The following is a 17,951-nucleotide window of genomic DNA, read 5'->3' on the forward strand; positions in this document are numbered from 1 at the left end:
GGCTGGCTACCTGAGCACTTGCCCCCCCCCCCCCCCCCAGTCAGCCGGCCATTACAGTTTTGAGAAATGTCTTAATTGCATTGAACTTTTGGTTCAATAACAACAGAGAGGACCCAGTGACTGGAGTAGTGGATAAAGATGTCTCTGAAGAGGCTGTATTGATTCTAAAAGACATTTTCCTCTCTTGTTATAAATGACATTTAAAATGGGATGATTTCTTTTCTGTTGCACAATAGGTTATGTAGGCTACTGCCACAGGTATCCTAGTGATTAGAGCATTGGGCCAGTAACTGAAAGGTAGGTGGTTTGAATACCCGAACTGACAAGGTGAAAAATCTGTCGATGTGCCCTTGAGCAAGGTACTTAACCCTACTTTGCTCCGGGGGTGTCGTACTACTATGGCTGACCTTGTAAAACAATATATTTCGTTGCACCTATCTGGTGTATGTGACAATACAAATAAATAATCAATACCAATAAAATGCCCATGTGAATCACAATATGTTGTTTTATGAGTAGCAGTATGTAGTGAATTTTCTAAACTCTTAGTACACAACTCCAAGCTGGTAAAACTCATATTCAAAACCTTTTATTGTGCATTCATTTTCTTTGAAGACATCTTTCACTACACAACCATTGATCAAAAATATAAGGTTATTGTGAAATACCATAAGAACATTGTTTGAATCACCAAAACACAACACAGTATCTTCTCAATTTACCAATTTAACAACCAGTTAATCGAATAGCAAAAAATGCAAGATAAATGTTTAAAAACTGCCCTTTGAATGTAATATGCTATAGTACTGTAAATTACAGTACATTACACTGTTTTCACATTAGATAATACACTTGCACTACCCATTAAAATTGACTGAACATCACAATTTCCTAATTTCTATAATTTGTTATCAAACGTGTGATAATTGAAGACATCTTTTACAATCATTGATGCAAAAAATAAATGTATTGTTCAGATATCATTACAACATAGGTGTACTGTAATCAAATGAAAAAATTGAAAGAAACATAATGTTTAGCAGGGAGTCTTGAGCATTTGGCCATAGGTTCTCATCGCCATCGGTCTAAATGTCTTCATTGTTCATGCACCTGGGGAAAAACCTCTGGGTCAGCAGAAGCTGGTGGGAGGAGCTATAGGAGGACTGTAACGACTGGAATGGCATAAATGGAATCGTACCAAACGTTATAGAAATAGAATCAATAGAAAGGGCTTGGAAGCTCTAACCCTGGAAATTTGACTGGTAAACTCATAGATGGGGTAAAGAGGTCATTGGAACGCAGATCATGGGGGATAGAAGAAAGACGCCGGATTGGTGCACATACAGCAAATCTGATCTAACAAAGTGGATATTTGTCAAATCCCTCATGATTGATTTATTGTTAAGGCGGCCACATGATTCCCATCTGAAACAGTTCAGAACAGTTTGTGCAGATATTCTGACTACATTTTGTGTTTGTTTTGGTGTTCGACAAGGGTGTCTTCGGCTGTTCGTGAAACACATTTTTGGGGGGGAGGCAAGGCGAATTTCGGTAGCCGAAGTCTACAGCCCTTTGTCGGTGATTGGTCAACTGTAGGGGTGACGCGAGTTTATTCTTCTACTCGATTCAGCCCAAAACTCAGTGTTCATTCAACACGGCGACTGATAACTTCAAGCATCTCTTGACCGAGGAGGTACAAAATGACCTTCACCACTACAATTCTAGCCATGCATTATATAAAGACCAGCATGTAAAGACCAATTCATGGAGGGACGTTGTGGAGACGCTGGGGTCGGACCCAACCACTTGTTTGAAAAAGTGGGGCAGGGTTTGAGACAAATTTGTCAAGGCAAATAAAGGAACCCAGGGCCACAGTGGAGATGCCGGCTTCCCTAGCTTGTTCGGCACGTGAAGCATGGGATGTCTGAAAGTAATTTACCGTATTCACCAGAGGATTAGGTATTTTGTTGTATATTAGCCGAGTAGCCATGTTTGCTAACAATAGATAGCCAGCTAGCGCTATCTACTTGGCTGGCTAGTGGCTAGCTAACCTAGAAGCATACTTGTGCATAGAAAGAAAGCCAGCAAATTAAACTAGAGAGCGTTGCAACTTTTTAATCAAACATTTTGTTCAAGAAACAATTTCATAAGCTTCCTACATTGTTAACACCGAAGTCAAAGTTTGGTAGCAAGGTCCAGCTAGCTAAAAAGTTGCAAATGTTTAAGCAGAGTTGAGTAGCTGCAGTAGGTCAAGCCTACTGAACTCTGCTCAAACATTTGCAACATTATAGTCTATTGTAGTCTCGGTTAATGATGTTTTATAAGATGTTCATTGATAGTTTGCGATGGTTTGGATGTGTACTATACAGCCCTCTACGTTTTTCTTTTTCAAGGCACAAACACCAGCGAATGGAAACAGCACCCGTTTTTGTTCCCTGTGGCCCAGCACTGCCTGTACACCGGCCCCCAGCACTGCCTCTGCCCCCAGTACTGCCTGGTAATTGGCCTCGAGCCCATCTCCCACACTGAGCTGCAGTGCAGAATTGGAAACAGTTCTCCATGCAGGACCTGGGAAGCTCTATCCTGGCCTCACCTCCAAGACCTACTACACTGGCTTGCTCTTCACCAATGCCACAGAGCAGCAGCAGTAGTAGCAGGGGTGTGAGGAGGAGGGAGAAAAGAGATGTAGACAGCCCTTATCGCATCACAAAGGCAATGCAAATATTGAAGACCGATCTCAAGATTTGTTCCAAAATATGAATATTGTTCATAAATATGTGTATCTACACTGACACTTACATTTTATTCCATAGACATTTTTGTTGTTTACATGTCTGTTCTTAGCAGACACTGTTGTACTATGGTTCATAAATATTTATATTGTTCATAAATATTTGTATCTACACTCTGACACTTTAATTTTATTCCATAGACACTTTTGTTGTTTACATGTCTGTTCTTAGCAGACACTGTTGTATTGTGGTTTGCTTACAGAGCCCAGAAGCAAAAATAAAGGTATATTTTGTACGCTGCAAAAACTGGAATTTCTTCATCTAAATACAAGGTATTTGTCACGATCGTGTTGACGTGAATGAGAGGACCAAGGCGCAACATGATATGAATACATCTTCTTTAATTACAACGACGAAGATGAACACGAAACACTTAAACAACACTAACAAAAACAACAAACGTGAAACTTCAAACGTAAGTGCACACACAAACTACTTACATCGACATATACATATACAATGACCCACAAACAGCTAAAGCCTATGGCAGCCTTAAATATGGCTCCCAATTAGAGACAACCGAAATCAGCTGTCTCTAATTGAGAACCCATTCCGGCCACCATAGACTTTCCTAGACAACTACACCCAACATAGACACAGCTAGACACATACACTCAACACAAAACCATAAACTACAACCAACTACAACCTCTACCATATAATACCCCAAAATACACACATACCCCATGTCACACCCTGACCTAACTAAAATAATAAATAAAACAAATAATACTAAGGCCAGGGCGTGACAGTATTTCAATGCATTCTATTTGAATATCAAGTGCTGGCAATGTAAAGAGCTGTGGCCACATACTTTACAGGTTTTCTTCTACTTGTGTGGTGTAGTTCAATCTAATCTAATGTTACTGTAGACATCATAGAATCAGGTTTCATTTTAGTAACAATATTTAGTACAAAGTACTTTGTTCACAGTGCACACATAAATAACTGTGAGTCTGTGTGCGTCCATTAAGGGGTGTGTGTGTGTGAGCATTCCAAACAAAGTCCTATTCTGCATGATTTGCTGGCCTTGGGTTGAGTTTTCCACTCCTAACCATGTCTTCCTGACATGGCACACATCCAGGGGGAAAGGAAGAAGTCCATGAGCTTGTTTCCTGTTTTCTCTTGTAAGCTGTGTCGCTCTGGCACGAGAGTCTCCCTGGCTCTTGGAGATTGTTGTCCCCTGACACAACCCTCCTCCACTCTCCAGGTTGGTATTTTCCAGAAGACGTAATATTGTAAGGCTTCCCTCATGCCCATTTTCATGACGGTGCGAGCAGCCACATGAGTGACAACAACACAAATAAGCAGACTATACAGCTACAAGTAGTGAGTGGTGTTACAAACGGACTATACTAAACAAGTTTAATGTCTTACCTGTGAGGAAATGTTTTCCACTCACATAGGTACATGTAGCCTACTTGGACACCAGGTCCCCACATTTCCCACGCCAAATAGCCTGAAGCCACAGGGCTCTTCTCGCAGGCTCTATTATCCTACGTGGGAGCATTGTAATCCGTAAGTGGATATTTTTGACCTGGTTACATGTACATTGAACAACACAGCAGCTTTTTGGCATGTTTTGTTATTTCTGTATAACAAAAAACTAACAATGAAGTTGGTTATTTTACACTGAGGCTAAATGGGAAAGAATGTTTGTTTTCCACAATTTGTGGGCTTGTTCAAAGGGAATTCCTTATTATACATGAATATCGACTCAGACTATGGCTGCTTGGTATTGAGATGCGATCACTTCCATAGATGCGGGAAAGAGGTAAATTGGACTCGACCAAAACAATTGAATTGACATGGTAACGCGTGGGGGAAAGGGCCAATGGCGGATAGATAGATACATTTATTTGACAATTTAAAACACAATACAACCACACGTGGATAATGCATTCACAATAATCAACGACACAAAAATATTGAAAATGTACAGTATTTCTATTGTGGTCCTCTTAAATAAATGGTTTGAAAATGAACAAACATACATACTAGTAGTCCTAGGCTACACACTAGACCTAGCCTACTAGCCATACTTTGATTACATATGACACATAAAAGGACAGGATGACATTGGTGTTGTGTTGGTGGACATCTCTAATACAAGTAAAATAATTTGATCAGTACCTTGGGGCTGAGTTTTATTACCCTTTTTTCTACAGATAGCCAGCCTAGCTGATTAAAACGATTCAAATCCTTGACCTCCAGATGAGTACGGGGGGGAGTTTTAGTAGAACTTTCACCAGCTTGTTTTGACTGGTCTGTTGACTGGTCTGGTCTGTTTTGACTATTCTTTAGATGTTTCTGGATGCTTGTGAACCATGATGGAACAAATCATGATGGTGAAAGATCTTGAGTCTCCTCATTGCACCCCAGCAAAATTAGCCTACATTTAGGCTATTGTTTATTTCACACTATGTTGAGGTAGAAAATCAGAGTATAATGTTTTTATAGATGTCAACCCCAACACATGTTTCTGTCATTGTTTCCAATAAACTGCATTACAGTTAAAAATCGACTTTGACTACAACCACCGATTTCTGTACTCTAGCTATGTTAACCAGTTTATACAAATGGGAGTTAGCATTTAACAGTCACTTCTTCTAAACCTAAAATGTTATGCAGCGAAAACAGCCAAATACAGTGTGCATTTGGAAAATATTCAGACCCCTTCCCCTTTTCCATATTTTGTTACTGTCACGTTCTGACCTTAGTTCCTTTTTTATGTCTTTATTTTAGTTTGTTCAGAGCGTGAGTTGGGGTTGGCATTCTATGTTGTTTTTCTATGTTTTGTTCTGTTGTTCTATTTCTATGTGTTTGGCCTAGTATGGTTCTCAATCAGAGGCAGGTGTCAGTCGTTGTCTCTGATTGGGAGCCATATTTAGGTACCCTGTTTTCCTTTGTGTTTTGTGGGTGGTTGTTTCCTGTGTCTGTGATTGCACCATACGGGACTGTTCCGATTTTCGTTTGTTCATTCACTTTGTTATTTTGTATGTTTGTAGTGTTCAGTTTTATATATTAAAATGGACACTTACCACGCAGCACATTGTTCAGATATCTCTTATTCCTCGTCAGAAGAAGAGGAAAGTCGTTACAGTTACGTTACAGCCTTATTCTAAAATGTATTAAATAGTTTTTTTGCTCATCAATTTACACACAATACCCCATAATGACAAAGCAATAACTGTTTATTTTTTTTATTTTTGTTCAAATTTATAAAACAATTCATATTAAAATATACATTTACATAACTATTCAGACCCTTTACTCAGTGCTTAGTTAAAGCACCTTTGGCAGCGATTAAAGCCTCGAGTCTTCTTGGGTATGATGCTACAAGCTTATCACACCTGTATTTGGGGAGTTTCTCCCATTCTTCTCTGCAGATCCTCTCAAGCGCTGTCAGGTTTGATGGGGAGCGTTGCTGCACAGCTATTTTCAGGTCTCTACAGAGATGTTCGATTGTGTTCGAGTCCGGACTCGGGCTGGGCCACTCAAGTACATTCAGAGGCTTGGAAGGTAAACCTTCACCCTAGTCTGAGGTCCTGAGCGCTCTGGAGTAGGCTTTCATCAAGGATCTCTCTGTATGCTCAGTTCATCTTTACCTCGATCCTGACTAGTCTCCAAGTCTCTGCCGCTGAAAAACATCCCTGCAGCGTTATTCACCGTAGGGATGATGCCAGGTTTCCACCAGAGGTGATGCTTGGCATTCAGGCCAAAGAGTTCAATCTTGGTTTCATCAGACCAGAGAATCTTGAGTCCTTTAGGTGCCCTTTGGCACTCCAAGCGGGCTGTCGTGCCTTTTACTGAGGAGTGGCTTCTGTCTGGCCACTCTACCATAAAGGCCTGATTGGTGGAGTGCTGCAGAGCTGGTTGTCCTTCCAGTTGGTTCTCCCATCTCCACAGAGGAACTCTGGACCTCTTTCAGAGTGACCATTGGGTTCTTGGTCACCTCCCTGATGAAAGCCCTTCTCCCCCGATTGCTCAGTTTGGCCTTCTCTTTTTGCTCTGACATGCACTATCAACTGTGGGACCTTATATAGACAGGTGTGTGCTTTTCCAAATCATATCCAATCAATTGAATTTACCACAGGTGGACTCCAATCAAGTTGTAGAAACATCTCAAGGATGATCAATGGAAACAGGATGGACCTGAGCTCAATTTCGACACTCATAGCAAAGGATCTGAATACTTATGTAAGTAAGGTATTTCAGTTTATTATTTTGTATACATTTTTACACACACACACACAAAAAAACCTATTTTCACTTTGTCATTACGGGGAATTGGTGTAGATTGATGAGGATTTAAAAAAAAAATGTAATCAATTTTAGAATAATGCTATAACGTAACACAATGTGGAAAAAGTCACGTGGTCTGAATAATTTCCAAATGCACTGCATGTCTGCTGCAGTGGGACAAGAGAGAACCATGAGAAAACGAGTTTTGATCAGTCATGGAAATAAGAGTGCTAAAAACTGGCTCCCTATCTAGTTAAAAAGAAGATGGAGAACAAGCAATTGTACGAAGGAAAAATACTGGAGTTAGGTGCAGGTACAGGTAACTAATACAAAAATAATATTGCGATATTGTCAAAACGATACGATATACCGTCAAAGGTAATATCCCGATATGTAGCTGTATCAATTTTGGCCAATGCAATTTTAGTAAAGCAGTTTCATGATATAAAAAAAGTAATGTGGGTAAAAGTATTGTGAGTAAAAGTAATGTAAGTAATATGAGCATTGCATTGTGAAGGACATTTATTTCTCGATGAAACACTAATTAAAGATACACTACGCAGAAATCACTCCCACAATTCCTGGTTGTTTAAATTCTAATAGTTTGCCTAATTTTAGTTTGTGACAAAACAAGCAGTCATTGTGTAGAGAGTCATTGTACCATCTAAACCGCTGTGAAATTTGTTTTCCAGAACCAAAAATGTTGTATTTTTAGCTGTTTTGAAGCTGGTGTACAAAATCAAAAGTAAAAGACTCAAAAAATGAAACTTAAGAACGGGAAGCACAGAAATAGCGCACATACTGTAGAACAGATCTACCGCTTCATAGACTTGCTTTCAATGAGAATGAACGATCTACTGTATAACTCACATTTCTATGTGAATTTAGTCAGGTAGCCCAAAAAGTTACATATTGTAGCTGGTGATAAAGTGACTGTAGGATTTTGTGTATTGTACTTAGTCAATTGAAAGTATGCTTACAGTTTTGAAACAACTGCCTTTTTGATGAACTGTTTTGAAGTTTGTACTAAGAGTTGTGAAAATGTACCACATATTTGTGATTTAAATAAACTGTAATAGTTTTCAGACTGTGCAATGTGAGTATTATTGTACAGTTTTGTTTAGGAGCTACCATCAGAAACTACCAATCATTTTGCACTGGGACGGTTGCCATGTCTGCCGCACGAAAAAATGTGAATAGAATAATTTGAATGACACCATGTCACTGCATGGGTGTGTGCAGTGATAATATTACATGACCCCTGTATGACCTCCCATCTGAACAGTGATGAGATACAGTGACACCTTTTAAGTGATGCATGTGTCTTAGATAAATCACAGAAGGTGAGAATGCTTGCTCCCTCTCTCCTTTGAGCAGGTGATTGATGGATGGATGAGAGAACGTGGGGTGAAAGAGTGATAATGGCAGGCGAGGGGACTGGGAGTGACAGGTGGATGGACTTGTAGGTGGGCCAGGACTGGCAGGCTACTGCCAAGCCTTCTGACGCCCCCTAGAGCCTCCTTCCACTGCTTTCCACTACCACCAACCCTGTCTGGCTGCCTGTCCCTGTTGTGGCCTCTCTCAGACATATACTGTATACTAATACACCACTGTCCTGTCTGTGCTCCCTCTTAGCAGTTCCCGCTCTGCTCTCTGCCTAAGCACATAAAACCATGCTGATGGTCTGTAATTACCTTAAGAGTGAGGCTATGTTCTGTGAGGACAAAAACCGATCTGAACAGCTGTCTGCAGAAAGTAAATGTATTTTGGTTTGTCCTGTGTTTTGTATCATACTGCACAACAACTGATAAAACACTGTGAAAGTGTGAAAAAAGTGTTATTTCCTGATAGTTGCTGGTTGAAAATACAATCTACACAGGACCTTTTAATTACACTTTTTGCATGGGCGGGAGTTTTGGCTTCCCTGGTGACATCAGCAGGCAGTAAATTAGTTAATAGACCAATAACAATGAGAGTTCCAAACCTCTGCAATAACAGCCAGTTTTACGTTTTCCTGGTCCCACAGACCACTCCCAAACAGTCCTAGCAAAATTATTCCTTGAGAAATCATTTTTGCTAAAAAGCAATTCGGCAATTTTAATGGAAAACTGTTTCAGTAAGGTACTTAATTGTTACCCAGAAATTATTTTATATTCATACAGTTGAGGTCAGAAGTTTACATACACCTTAGCCAAATACATTTAAACTCAGTTTTCACAATTCCTGACATTTAAGCCTAGTAAAAAATCCCTGTCTTAGGTCAGTTAGGATCATCACTTTATTTTAAGAATGTGAAATGTCAGAATAATAGTAGAGAATTATTTATTTCAGCTTTTATTTCTTTCATCACATTCCCAGTGGATCAGCAGTTTACATACACTCAATTAGTATTTGGTAGAACTGCCTTTAAATTGTTTAACTTGGGTCAAACGTCTCTGGTAGCCTTCCACAAGCTTCCCACAATAAGTTGGGTGAATTTTGGCCCATTCCTCCTGACAGAGCTGGTGTAACTGGGTCAGGTTTGTAGGCCTCCTTGCTCGCACACACTTTTTCACTTCTGCCCACAAATGTTCTATAGGATTGAGGTCAGGGCTTTGTGATGGCCACTCCAATACCTTGACTTTGTTGTCCTTAAGCCATTTTCCCACAACTTTGGAAGTATGCTTGGTGTCATTGTCCATTTGGAAGACCCATTTGCGACCAAGCTTTAACTTCCTGACTGATGTCTTGAGATATTTCTTCAATATATCCACATAATATTCCTCCCTCATGATGCCATCTATTTTGTGAAGTGCAACAGTCCCTCCTGCAGCAAAGCACCCCCACAACATGATGCTGCCACCCCTGTGCTTCATGGTTGGGATGATGTTCTTCGGCTTGCAAGCCTACCCATTTTTCCTCCAAACATAACGACGGTCATTGTGGACAAAAAGTTATATTTTTGTTTCATCAGACCAGAGGACATTTCTCCAAAAAGTACGATCTTTGTCCCCATGTGCAGTTGCAAACCGTAGTCTGGCTTTTTTTATGGCGGTTTTGGAGAAGTGGCTTCTTCCTTGCTGAGCGGCCTTTCAAGTTATGTCGATATAGGACTTGTTTTACTGTGTATATAGATACTTTTGTACCTGTTTACTCCAGCATCTTCACAAGGTCCTTTGCTGTAGTTCAGGGATTGATTTGCACTTTTCGCACCAAAGTACGTTCATCTCTAGGAGACAGAACGTGTCTCCTTCCTGAGCGGTATGACGGCTGCGTGGTCCCATGGTGTTTATACTTGCATATTATTGTTTGTACAGATGAACGTGGTACCTTCAAGCGTTTGGAAATTGCACCCAAGGATGAACCAGACTTTTTTCTGAGGTCTTTACTGATTTATTTTGATTTTCCCATGATGTCAAGCAAAGAGGCACTGAGTTTGAAGTTAGACCTTGAAATACATCCACAGGTACACCTGCAATTAACTCAAATGATGCAAATAAGCCTATCAGAACCTTCTAAAGCCATGACATAATTTTATGGAATTTTCCAAGCTGTTTAAGGCACAGTCAACTTAGTGTATGTTAACTATTGACCCACTGGAATTGTGATACAGTGAATGATAAGTGAAATAATCTGTCTGTAAACAATTGTTGGAAAAATTACTTGTGTCATGCACAAAGTAGATGTCCTAACCGACTTGCCAAAACTATAGTTTGTTAACAAGACATTTGTGGAGTGGTTGATAAACGAGTTTTAATGATTCCAACCTAAGTGTATGTAAAATTCCAACTTCAACTGTATATAAATGGCTGCATTGGGCTTTAGTGTATTTCCCCCAAATTCTAAGATATTATGTTTTTCCACACCATAAAACATGCTCTGACCCACACTACCTTTGTGTGGCGGTTCTTTAAAAATGATGAATAAAACATTTCTGAGAAAGAGCTTTTATGAGGATGAATAGGATGAAGCAGTCGGCTTATGATATTCTAATTGTCATTAAGGAAGTGCATCAGAGAAGACCCAGCTGTTTTCCTGAAGTTTAACTTGTTGACTAAGTCTTGTTTTTTTCTTCTCTGTTCTCAGGTTGTCCATATTGGAGCCCAGAAGGAGGGGGAGGAGGGATGTGTGCCTGGCTTCCAGGTGAAGGAGTACCAGGTGGAGTACAACGGAGGTTTCCAGAAGGACCATCCTCTCACACAAGGTGAGTGAGAGACCTGATACCTTCCTGACAAGGGGAAGATTAGGGGATGTCATGCAGGCGCGCGTCACTTCAGATACAAATGTCTTCAATCAAATAAAAGAAACAAAAACAAAAAAGGTTGTTTGTCACGTGTTTAGGATACAACAAGTGTAAAACAGTACAGTGGAATGCTTACTTGCAAGATCTTTCCCAACAATGCTGTATTCATTATCACGGTAAGAAGAAATAATGTAAAGTTTTAAAAAGTATTTAAATGGAGCTCTATACAGGGTCAGTACCAGTACCATCATTTCAATGTGTAGGTATACTGGAGTATGGAGGTCGATACTGTATATACTGTACATGTAAGCAGGGGTAACAAAAATAAGTTGGACAAAGTGATTATTGAGATCTATCTTTCCTTCTCTGTCACACTCATGGACACACATGCACGCACGCAATTACTCACACTTACGTGCACACAGATTTTTATGCAGACTGTAGCTCAACAGTTGCTCATTGTCTAACTCCTAGTGTCAGGCAGTTTCCCCTGGGGTTGTAGAAGAGGTGATTCTGTGTGGGCTGGCTGTTATGTTCCTAACATTCAGTATAATTCATGCAAATTCTTATTCGAAACAGGAAATAAAAGCAATGGCTTCCAAACACAACAACAACAAAATGTTGCTGGGCTAATGAATTATTCTTCTTGATTGTGTGATGTTTACAAAAGCTTGCTAAGTGATCCTCACCCACAGGCTGCCGTGGGTTGTGGTGGCTTTAACTGAGAAACACTCTGCTTTTGAGGGAAGAAACCACATCACAGGGACACAACCTGATTGATATGTTAACTGTTTCAGTAACATTAGAAATGTGTTCAGGTTGAACTAGCATTGTGATCCTCCCCAGTCAGTACCCCTCGAGTTATTTTACAGACTGGTAAAATAAAAATCTCAGTGGATTTACAATCAAACCCATAAAGATGGATTTGAGAGGAGAGTCAGTGAGTTCATGACCAAGGTCATTGCCATGGAGACAGCAGTTCCCTCCCTCTATCCCTCACTCCAACAGCCCCCCGTCTCGTAACTGCCACAATTCAATGGTCCGCCGCTCCTCTGGAATCTGTAGTAATGTCTGCAACTCGTCTCCTGCTCCTCTGGGATTTCCAGTAATATCTGCTGACTAGCTTCCTGCTCCTCAGGGAGATGAGGTATGGCTGCTGGCTTGTCGTCTAGCTCCTCGGAGAGTGACAGGGATGTCAACAGGTTACACGGAAGCTGGCGTGTGAAGCGTTTCTTCGCAGCACCAAGACAAGACTACAATAGTGAGAATGAGTCATTAAGGTTGAATTAGTCTCTTTAGTGTGTTGTGTATGTACATTACATGAAGTCACAGCTTGACATTTCACTCATGACTGAAAGGCCATGGTTTATATTGGCATTTGACTATAAAACCAACTGCTGAGGGAGTGCTGCTTTTTAAGTAGAAAATAACATATTTTATATCCTCTACCGTAAAATGACAACTCTTCGTCCAAGTTCTCTTTCAATCTTTATATTTCATTGTGTTTGTTTCGGAGAAGCATTTTGTCATCTTGAGGCCCAGCAATCCGGGCACGGTGAGACAGAGCTCAGTTCTGCTTTAGTGCACTGCTCTGGGATAACAGTGCACTTCCATTTCCTTGAAAATGCTCCTGTCAGCAGAAACACAACACACCATGGGGGGTTCATTCACATACATTCCCTCACACACACACACACACACACTTCAACACGTGTAGATAGTCTACTTAACCACGCACCTTCCCCTGAAACACACACCAACAAACTCAAAAGTGTCTGCCCGATGAAGAAAAGCTGTGAGATACAGGTTTCTCTCATCTACAGGATATTCTAGACCTGTTGGATGAGATGAAATATTACTGAACTAGTGTTAATAAGAAGATTAAGAGATACGGAACGTATGCTGGGCCATAAGCCTGCATACAGCAAGGAGAGAGGGATGTAGTCAGATGGGCTATAGTAGACATTCTGCAGAGCAGACAGAGCTCCTGTGAGCTGCATAGAGCTGTGCAGAGAGAGCTGTGCAGGTAGGCTGTGCAGTGATGCTAGCGAGACACTGTGACTCAGCCTGGGTGTCAGAGGTTGCTGGCTCTGCAGGTGACACATGCAGATTTATGTAAATTGTCCCAGCACCACTCCTGGCCCTTCCCGTATTCAGGCAGGGTAGTCCGGTAATTACCAGGATAGGGGCGGTCTGGAGGGGGCCTGTACCTGTTTGGTGAGGCCTAGGTCAAGGACATCCATCTCTCTAATGGGTGCTGGGAGAAAACAGGCAGCGACCAACAGACACGCATTCATGCTCACACTCAAGTACCATTACTTCCAAATGGACAGGACCTAATTACATGAATAATTGATGGCAGAAATGCAAATAGAAATGCATAAGCAAATGTGCAGAAAGTAGTGGCATGAATAAAGATGAAGATATCCCTGCCCCTGTCCCGCCCTGCCCCTGTCTCCAGGTGACTGATGAGGTGATGATGAGCAATACATACACGAGCAGACGTCCTCAGAACAGTTCAATCTAAGATACTATAAAAAACATTGTTCCAGACTCATTGTGCTTCTGGTATAGTAGGAAGCTCTGTCAGACTCTAAACTAGTTGGACACAAAAAAGTCCAGGGGCTTGAACCTAAATGACCTGACTGAAATGTTTTTTTAGTTTTTTTTTTACTCATAGTTAACCTTTCCTCACCATCAGCTTGGTCTGAAAGGCAAACCTCAAAATTAAAAAAAAATGCTTTTAAATGGAAAAAGTAAGAGTTAATTTAATAGAATAGACTTTGAGTGCTTTCATATCAGCGACGTGGAGTGGAGTTCAATCAGGTGTGGTAGTTTTAGTGCCGGAGTTTTAGAGTTGGGCAGATTGGAAATGTATGTCTGTTTGGTAATGAATATAATACAAATTGACTTCAATTTATGAAAACCCAATGAAATTGATCCTGTAATCTCTTTGAGCACACTGACACTAACTTACCATGACCTCCAGTATCACTAAGTCATTATACCTCGCTGAAATAAAATGTGACGGCACAAAACCAAACTGTATTCCGATACAGACCCCCACTACCAGGGGGGAATTAGTGTCACTTTCAAGCACATCACTAGAAAATCACAAACGCAAGTCAGTTTACATTTTCGACTTCTCAGCAATGAAACACACCAGGCAGCACTGCAATACAAATCACTTTGACTGAGCCAGAACTAAAGTTGGAGCCCAAAGTTGCTTTGATAATGTAATTTTCTGCTCACCGGTTTATGTCTCATAGAGAAAAACAATGGAAGAGTGTTTTGATTTCAGATGTATAGTGCATTCAGAAAGTAATCAGAACCCTTGACTTTTTCCTAATTTTGTTACGTTACAGCCTTATTCTAAAATGTAATACATCGTTTTTTCCTCTCATCACTCTACACACAATACCCTATAATGAAGCAATTTTTTGCAAAATGTATATAAAAAAACAACTTAAATATCACATTTACATAAGCATTCAAACCCTTTACTCAGTACTATGTTGAAGCACATTTGGCAGTGATTACAGCCTCAAGTCTTCTTGGGTATGACGCTACAAGCTTGGCACAACTGTATTGGGGATTTTCTCTCATTCTTCTCTGCAGATCCTCAAGCTCTGTCAGGTTGGATGGGGAGCATTGCTGCACAGCTATTTTCAGGTCTTTCCAGAGATGTTCAATCAGGTTCAAGTCCAGGCTCTAGCTGGGCCACTCAAGCACATTCAGAGACTTGTCCCCGAAGCCACTCCTGCGTCTTCTAGGCAGTGTGCTTAGGGTCATTGTCTAGGCAGTGTGCTTAGGATCTCTCTGTACCAGGTTCTGTTCATCTTTCCCTCAATCTTTACAAGTTTCTCCCAGTCCCTGCCGCTGAAAAACATTCCCACAGCATTATGCTGCCACCAGCATGCTTCACCGTAGAGACGGTGGTGTCAGGTTTCTTGCAGACGTGGCGCTTGGCATTCAAGCCAAAGAGTTCAATCTTGGTTTCATCAGACCAGAGAATCTTGTTTCTCATGATCTGAGAGTCATTTAGGTGCCTTTTGGCAAACTCCAAACGGGCTGTCATGTTCCTTTTACTGAGGAGTGGCTTCCGTCTGGCCACTCTACCATAAAGCCCTGATTTGTGGAGTGCTGCAGAGATAGGTGTCCTTCTGGAAGGTTCTCCCATCTCCATAGTGGAACTCTAGAGAATGTGATGATTGACAGAGTCGAAAGCCTTGGCCAGGTTGATGAAGACGGCTGCACAGTACTGTCTTTTGTCGATGGTGGTTGTGATATCGTTTAGGACCTTGAGCGTGGCTGAGGTGCACCCATGACCAGCTCGGAAAACAGATTGCATAGCGGAGAAGGTACGGTGGGATTCGAAATGGTTGATGATCTGTTTGTTAACTTGGCTTTCGAAGATTTTGGAAAGGCAGGGCAGGATGGATATAGGTCTATAACAGTTTGGGTCTAGAGTGTCTCCCCCTTTGAAGAGGGGGATGACTGCGGCAGCTTTCTAATCTTTAGGAATCTCAGACGATATGAAAGAGAGGTTGAACAGGCTAGTAATAGGGGTTGCGACATTTGCGGCGGATAATTTTAGAAAAGAGGGTCCAGATTGTCTAGCCCAGCTGATTTGTAGGGGTCCAGATTTTGCTTCACAGTTGAGTTTGTTCAGTTTAGCTCAACGCTGATAGGCAAATTTTTTATACTTCCCTTGGCTTCAACGCTACGGGCGGCAACAGTGTTATACTCATATGGACCAGACAGCGTCAGAATGATGGCCTACACATAGCGAGATAGAGGGGCGCTGTTTCGCTCCCTCGGATAGTTTCTCCGGTGAGATACATTCAGCCTCTTGCGAATTGAAGGAAAATGATGAAACACGGAGAGATGAAAGGTATGTTTTTTTTATTTGATTTCTTGGTAAAAAAAATTGGGGTAGCCTTGCTTCCCTTGGCATCCATGAATACATTTTTTGGGGAAGCCTTGCTTCCTTTGGCATCCATGAATACATTTTGGGGGGAAGCCTTGCTTCCCTTGGCATCCATGAATACACTGCTGGTTTTTGATCAATTGGATGAATGGAACATGCTCTCATCAGTTTTATTTTTATTTCTGGAGACCCCACTACAAGATTTTTCAGTTTACATGATAAAGTGCTCTGTCCTTGTGCTCCAGGCACACACTCATGTACACACTCCAACACAGTCTCAGTAGCATGCAGGGCCTGCGCCAGAACTAATCAGTTGGACAGGCATTTGATTTCTATAGGCGGGCCTGCTTTTTCTCATGTGATCTCCTTTGAGACCAAAGGGCAGCTTGTGAGTTTCAAGTTTGGGGAAGCTTACAATTTATCCTATAATTTCTACCTATCTGCATGCCAGTTATGTGCATTTTTGTGGAACAGTTCCATTTCAATAATAATGTTTTAGTTTCTCAAAATTGTCACATGGTTAATCATAAAAATCTGAATTAAAATGCTAAAAATCAAAAAGTTAAAATTCAACTAGTTTAAGAGCACCAGACTTTGCCATATCGACACATTGTTAGCCTATACCGTGATCCATTGGCGGCTAAAGAAATTACAGAAATTTACTAGGCCTACTGGTTACATATGTAATCTGGAATTGATCAAAATAAACAATCAAAGGGCAAACAATTCACACAATGAAACAATTAATGTGCAAGAATAGGTGGGAGACAGCTGAGTGCATTCGGGAGAGCTGAGTGCATGCATTCTGGAGAGAGACGCCCATATCTTCGCCACATACCCCTCCTCTTCCTGTCTCAACATTTTAAATTACACTCAAGACACATTATCTTCACACATTACCTGTCAGTTGTTCACTGACAACAGCAGCTTTTTGGGCTCCCGAGTGGTGCAGTGGTCTAAGGCACTGCAGCTCAGTGCTAGAGGTGTCACTACAGACCCTGGTTCGATCCCAGGCTGTATCACAACTGGCTGTGATCGGAAGTCCCATAGGGCGGCACACAATTGGCCCAGTGTCGTGTAGGCCGTTAATGTAAAATTAAAATAAATTCTTAACTGACCTACCTAGTTAAATAAAGGTTAAATATATATATTGTTTTATAAACTGAATAAGCAGCTAGGCATATTGCCACTTGCGCTGCACAAATTGCTGGCTTCCCAAGTAGGCGTAAGCCTTTGCACTCACTTGTGATTTGAAACAATCCAAAGCAAAAACAATTTAAGAAGCTAATGATGTTCTGTGGCTAAGTCAAGCCCTCTGGTAAAGTATTTTGAGTGGTTTTATTTAGACAGGAGTAATTATATAGTTTTGACAAAACATCAATTTACTTTAGGGGAAGCCAGCATCCATCCGAACAGTGCACTGTAAACTTCCTGAAACCAGAGATCTGTATATGAGATGAGATGCTCATGTATCTGCCCTCTCAATGAGAGTTGTTGTCCCAAAGGTGGGAATGCAGACAATAAGCTTAGATCTGCATATTATGCCCATAGAAACGCATTGGGCTTATTCAGGACAGATTTTGGCGAGAGTGAGCCATCTTGCTTCGCCTCTTCCTCTCTGCTGAAACTAGCGAGCGAAACAGCGCCACTCTGTTTTGCTATATGTAACCCATGTATCTGATACTGTCTGGCCATTAAAAGTATGACATGTCATACTCCTTTTGTCCTTTTGAATCAGATACATTGTCTACATTTATGGAGA

General features: G+C 41.0%; 1 protein-coding gene across 1 annotated transcript in view; it reads left to right on the forward strand.

The window, feature by feature from the left end:
• Positions 1 to 17,951, forward strand: part of cdh13 (cadherin 13, H-cadherin (heart)) — a 570,143-nt gene that overhangs the window by 151,793 nt on the left and 400,399 nt on the right. Inside the window, exon 2 of the mRNA XM_055934321.1 lies at positions 11,103 to 11,220. Coding sequence (XP_055790296.1) covers positions 11,103 to 11,220 — 118 coding nt within the window. The remainder of the gene's footprint in view (positions 1 to 11,102; positions 11,221 to 17,951) is intronic.

This window comes from Salvelinus fontinalis, chromosome 9, assembly GCF_029448725.1.
Source record: "Salvelinus fontinalis isolate EN_2023a chromosome 9, ASM2944872v1, whole genome shotgun sequence".
Classification (NCBI taxonomy): domain Eukaryota; kingdom Metazoa; phylum Chordata; class Actinopteri; order Salmoniformes; family Salmonidae; genus Salvelinus; species Salvelinus fontinalis.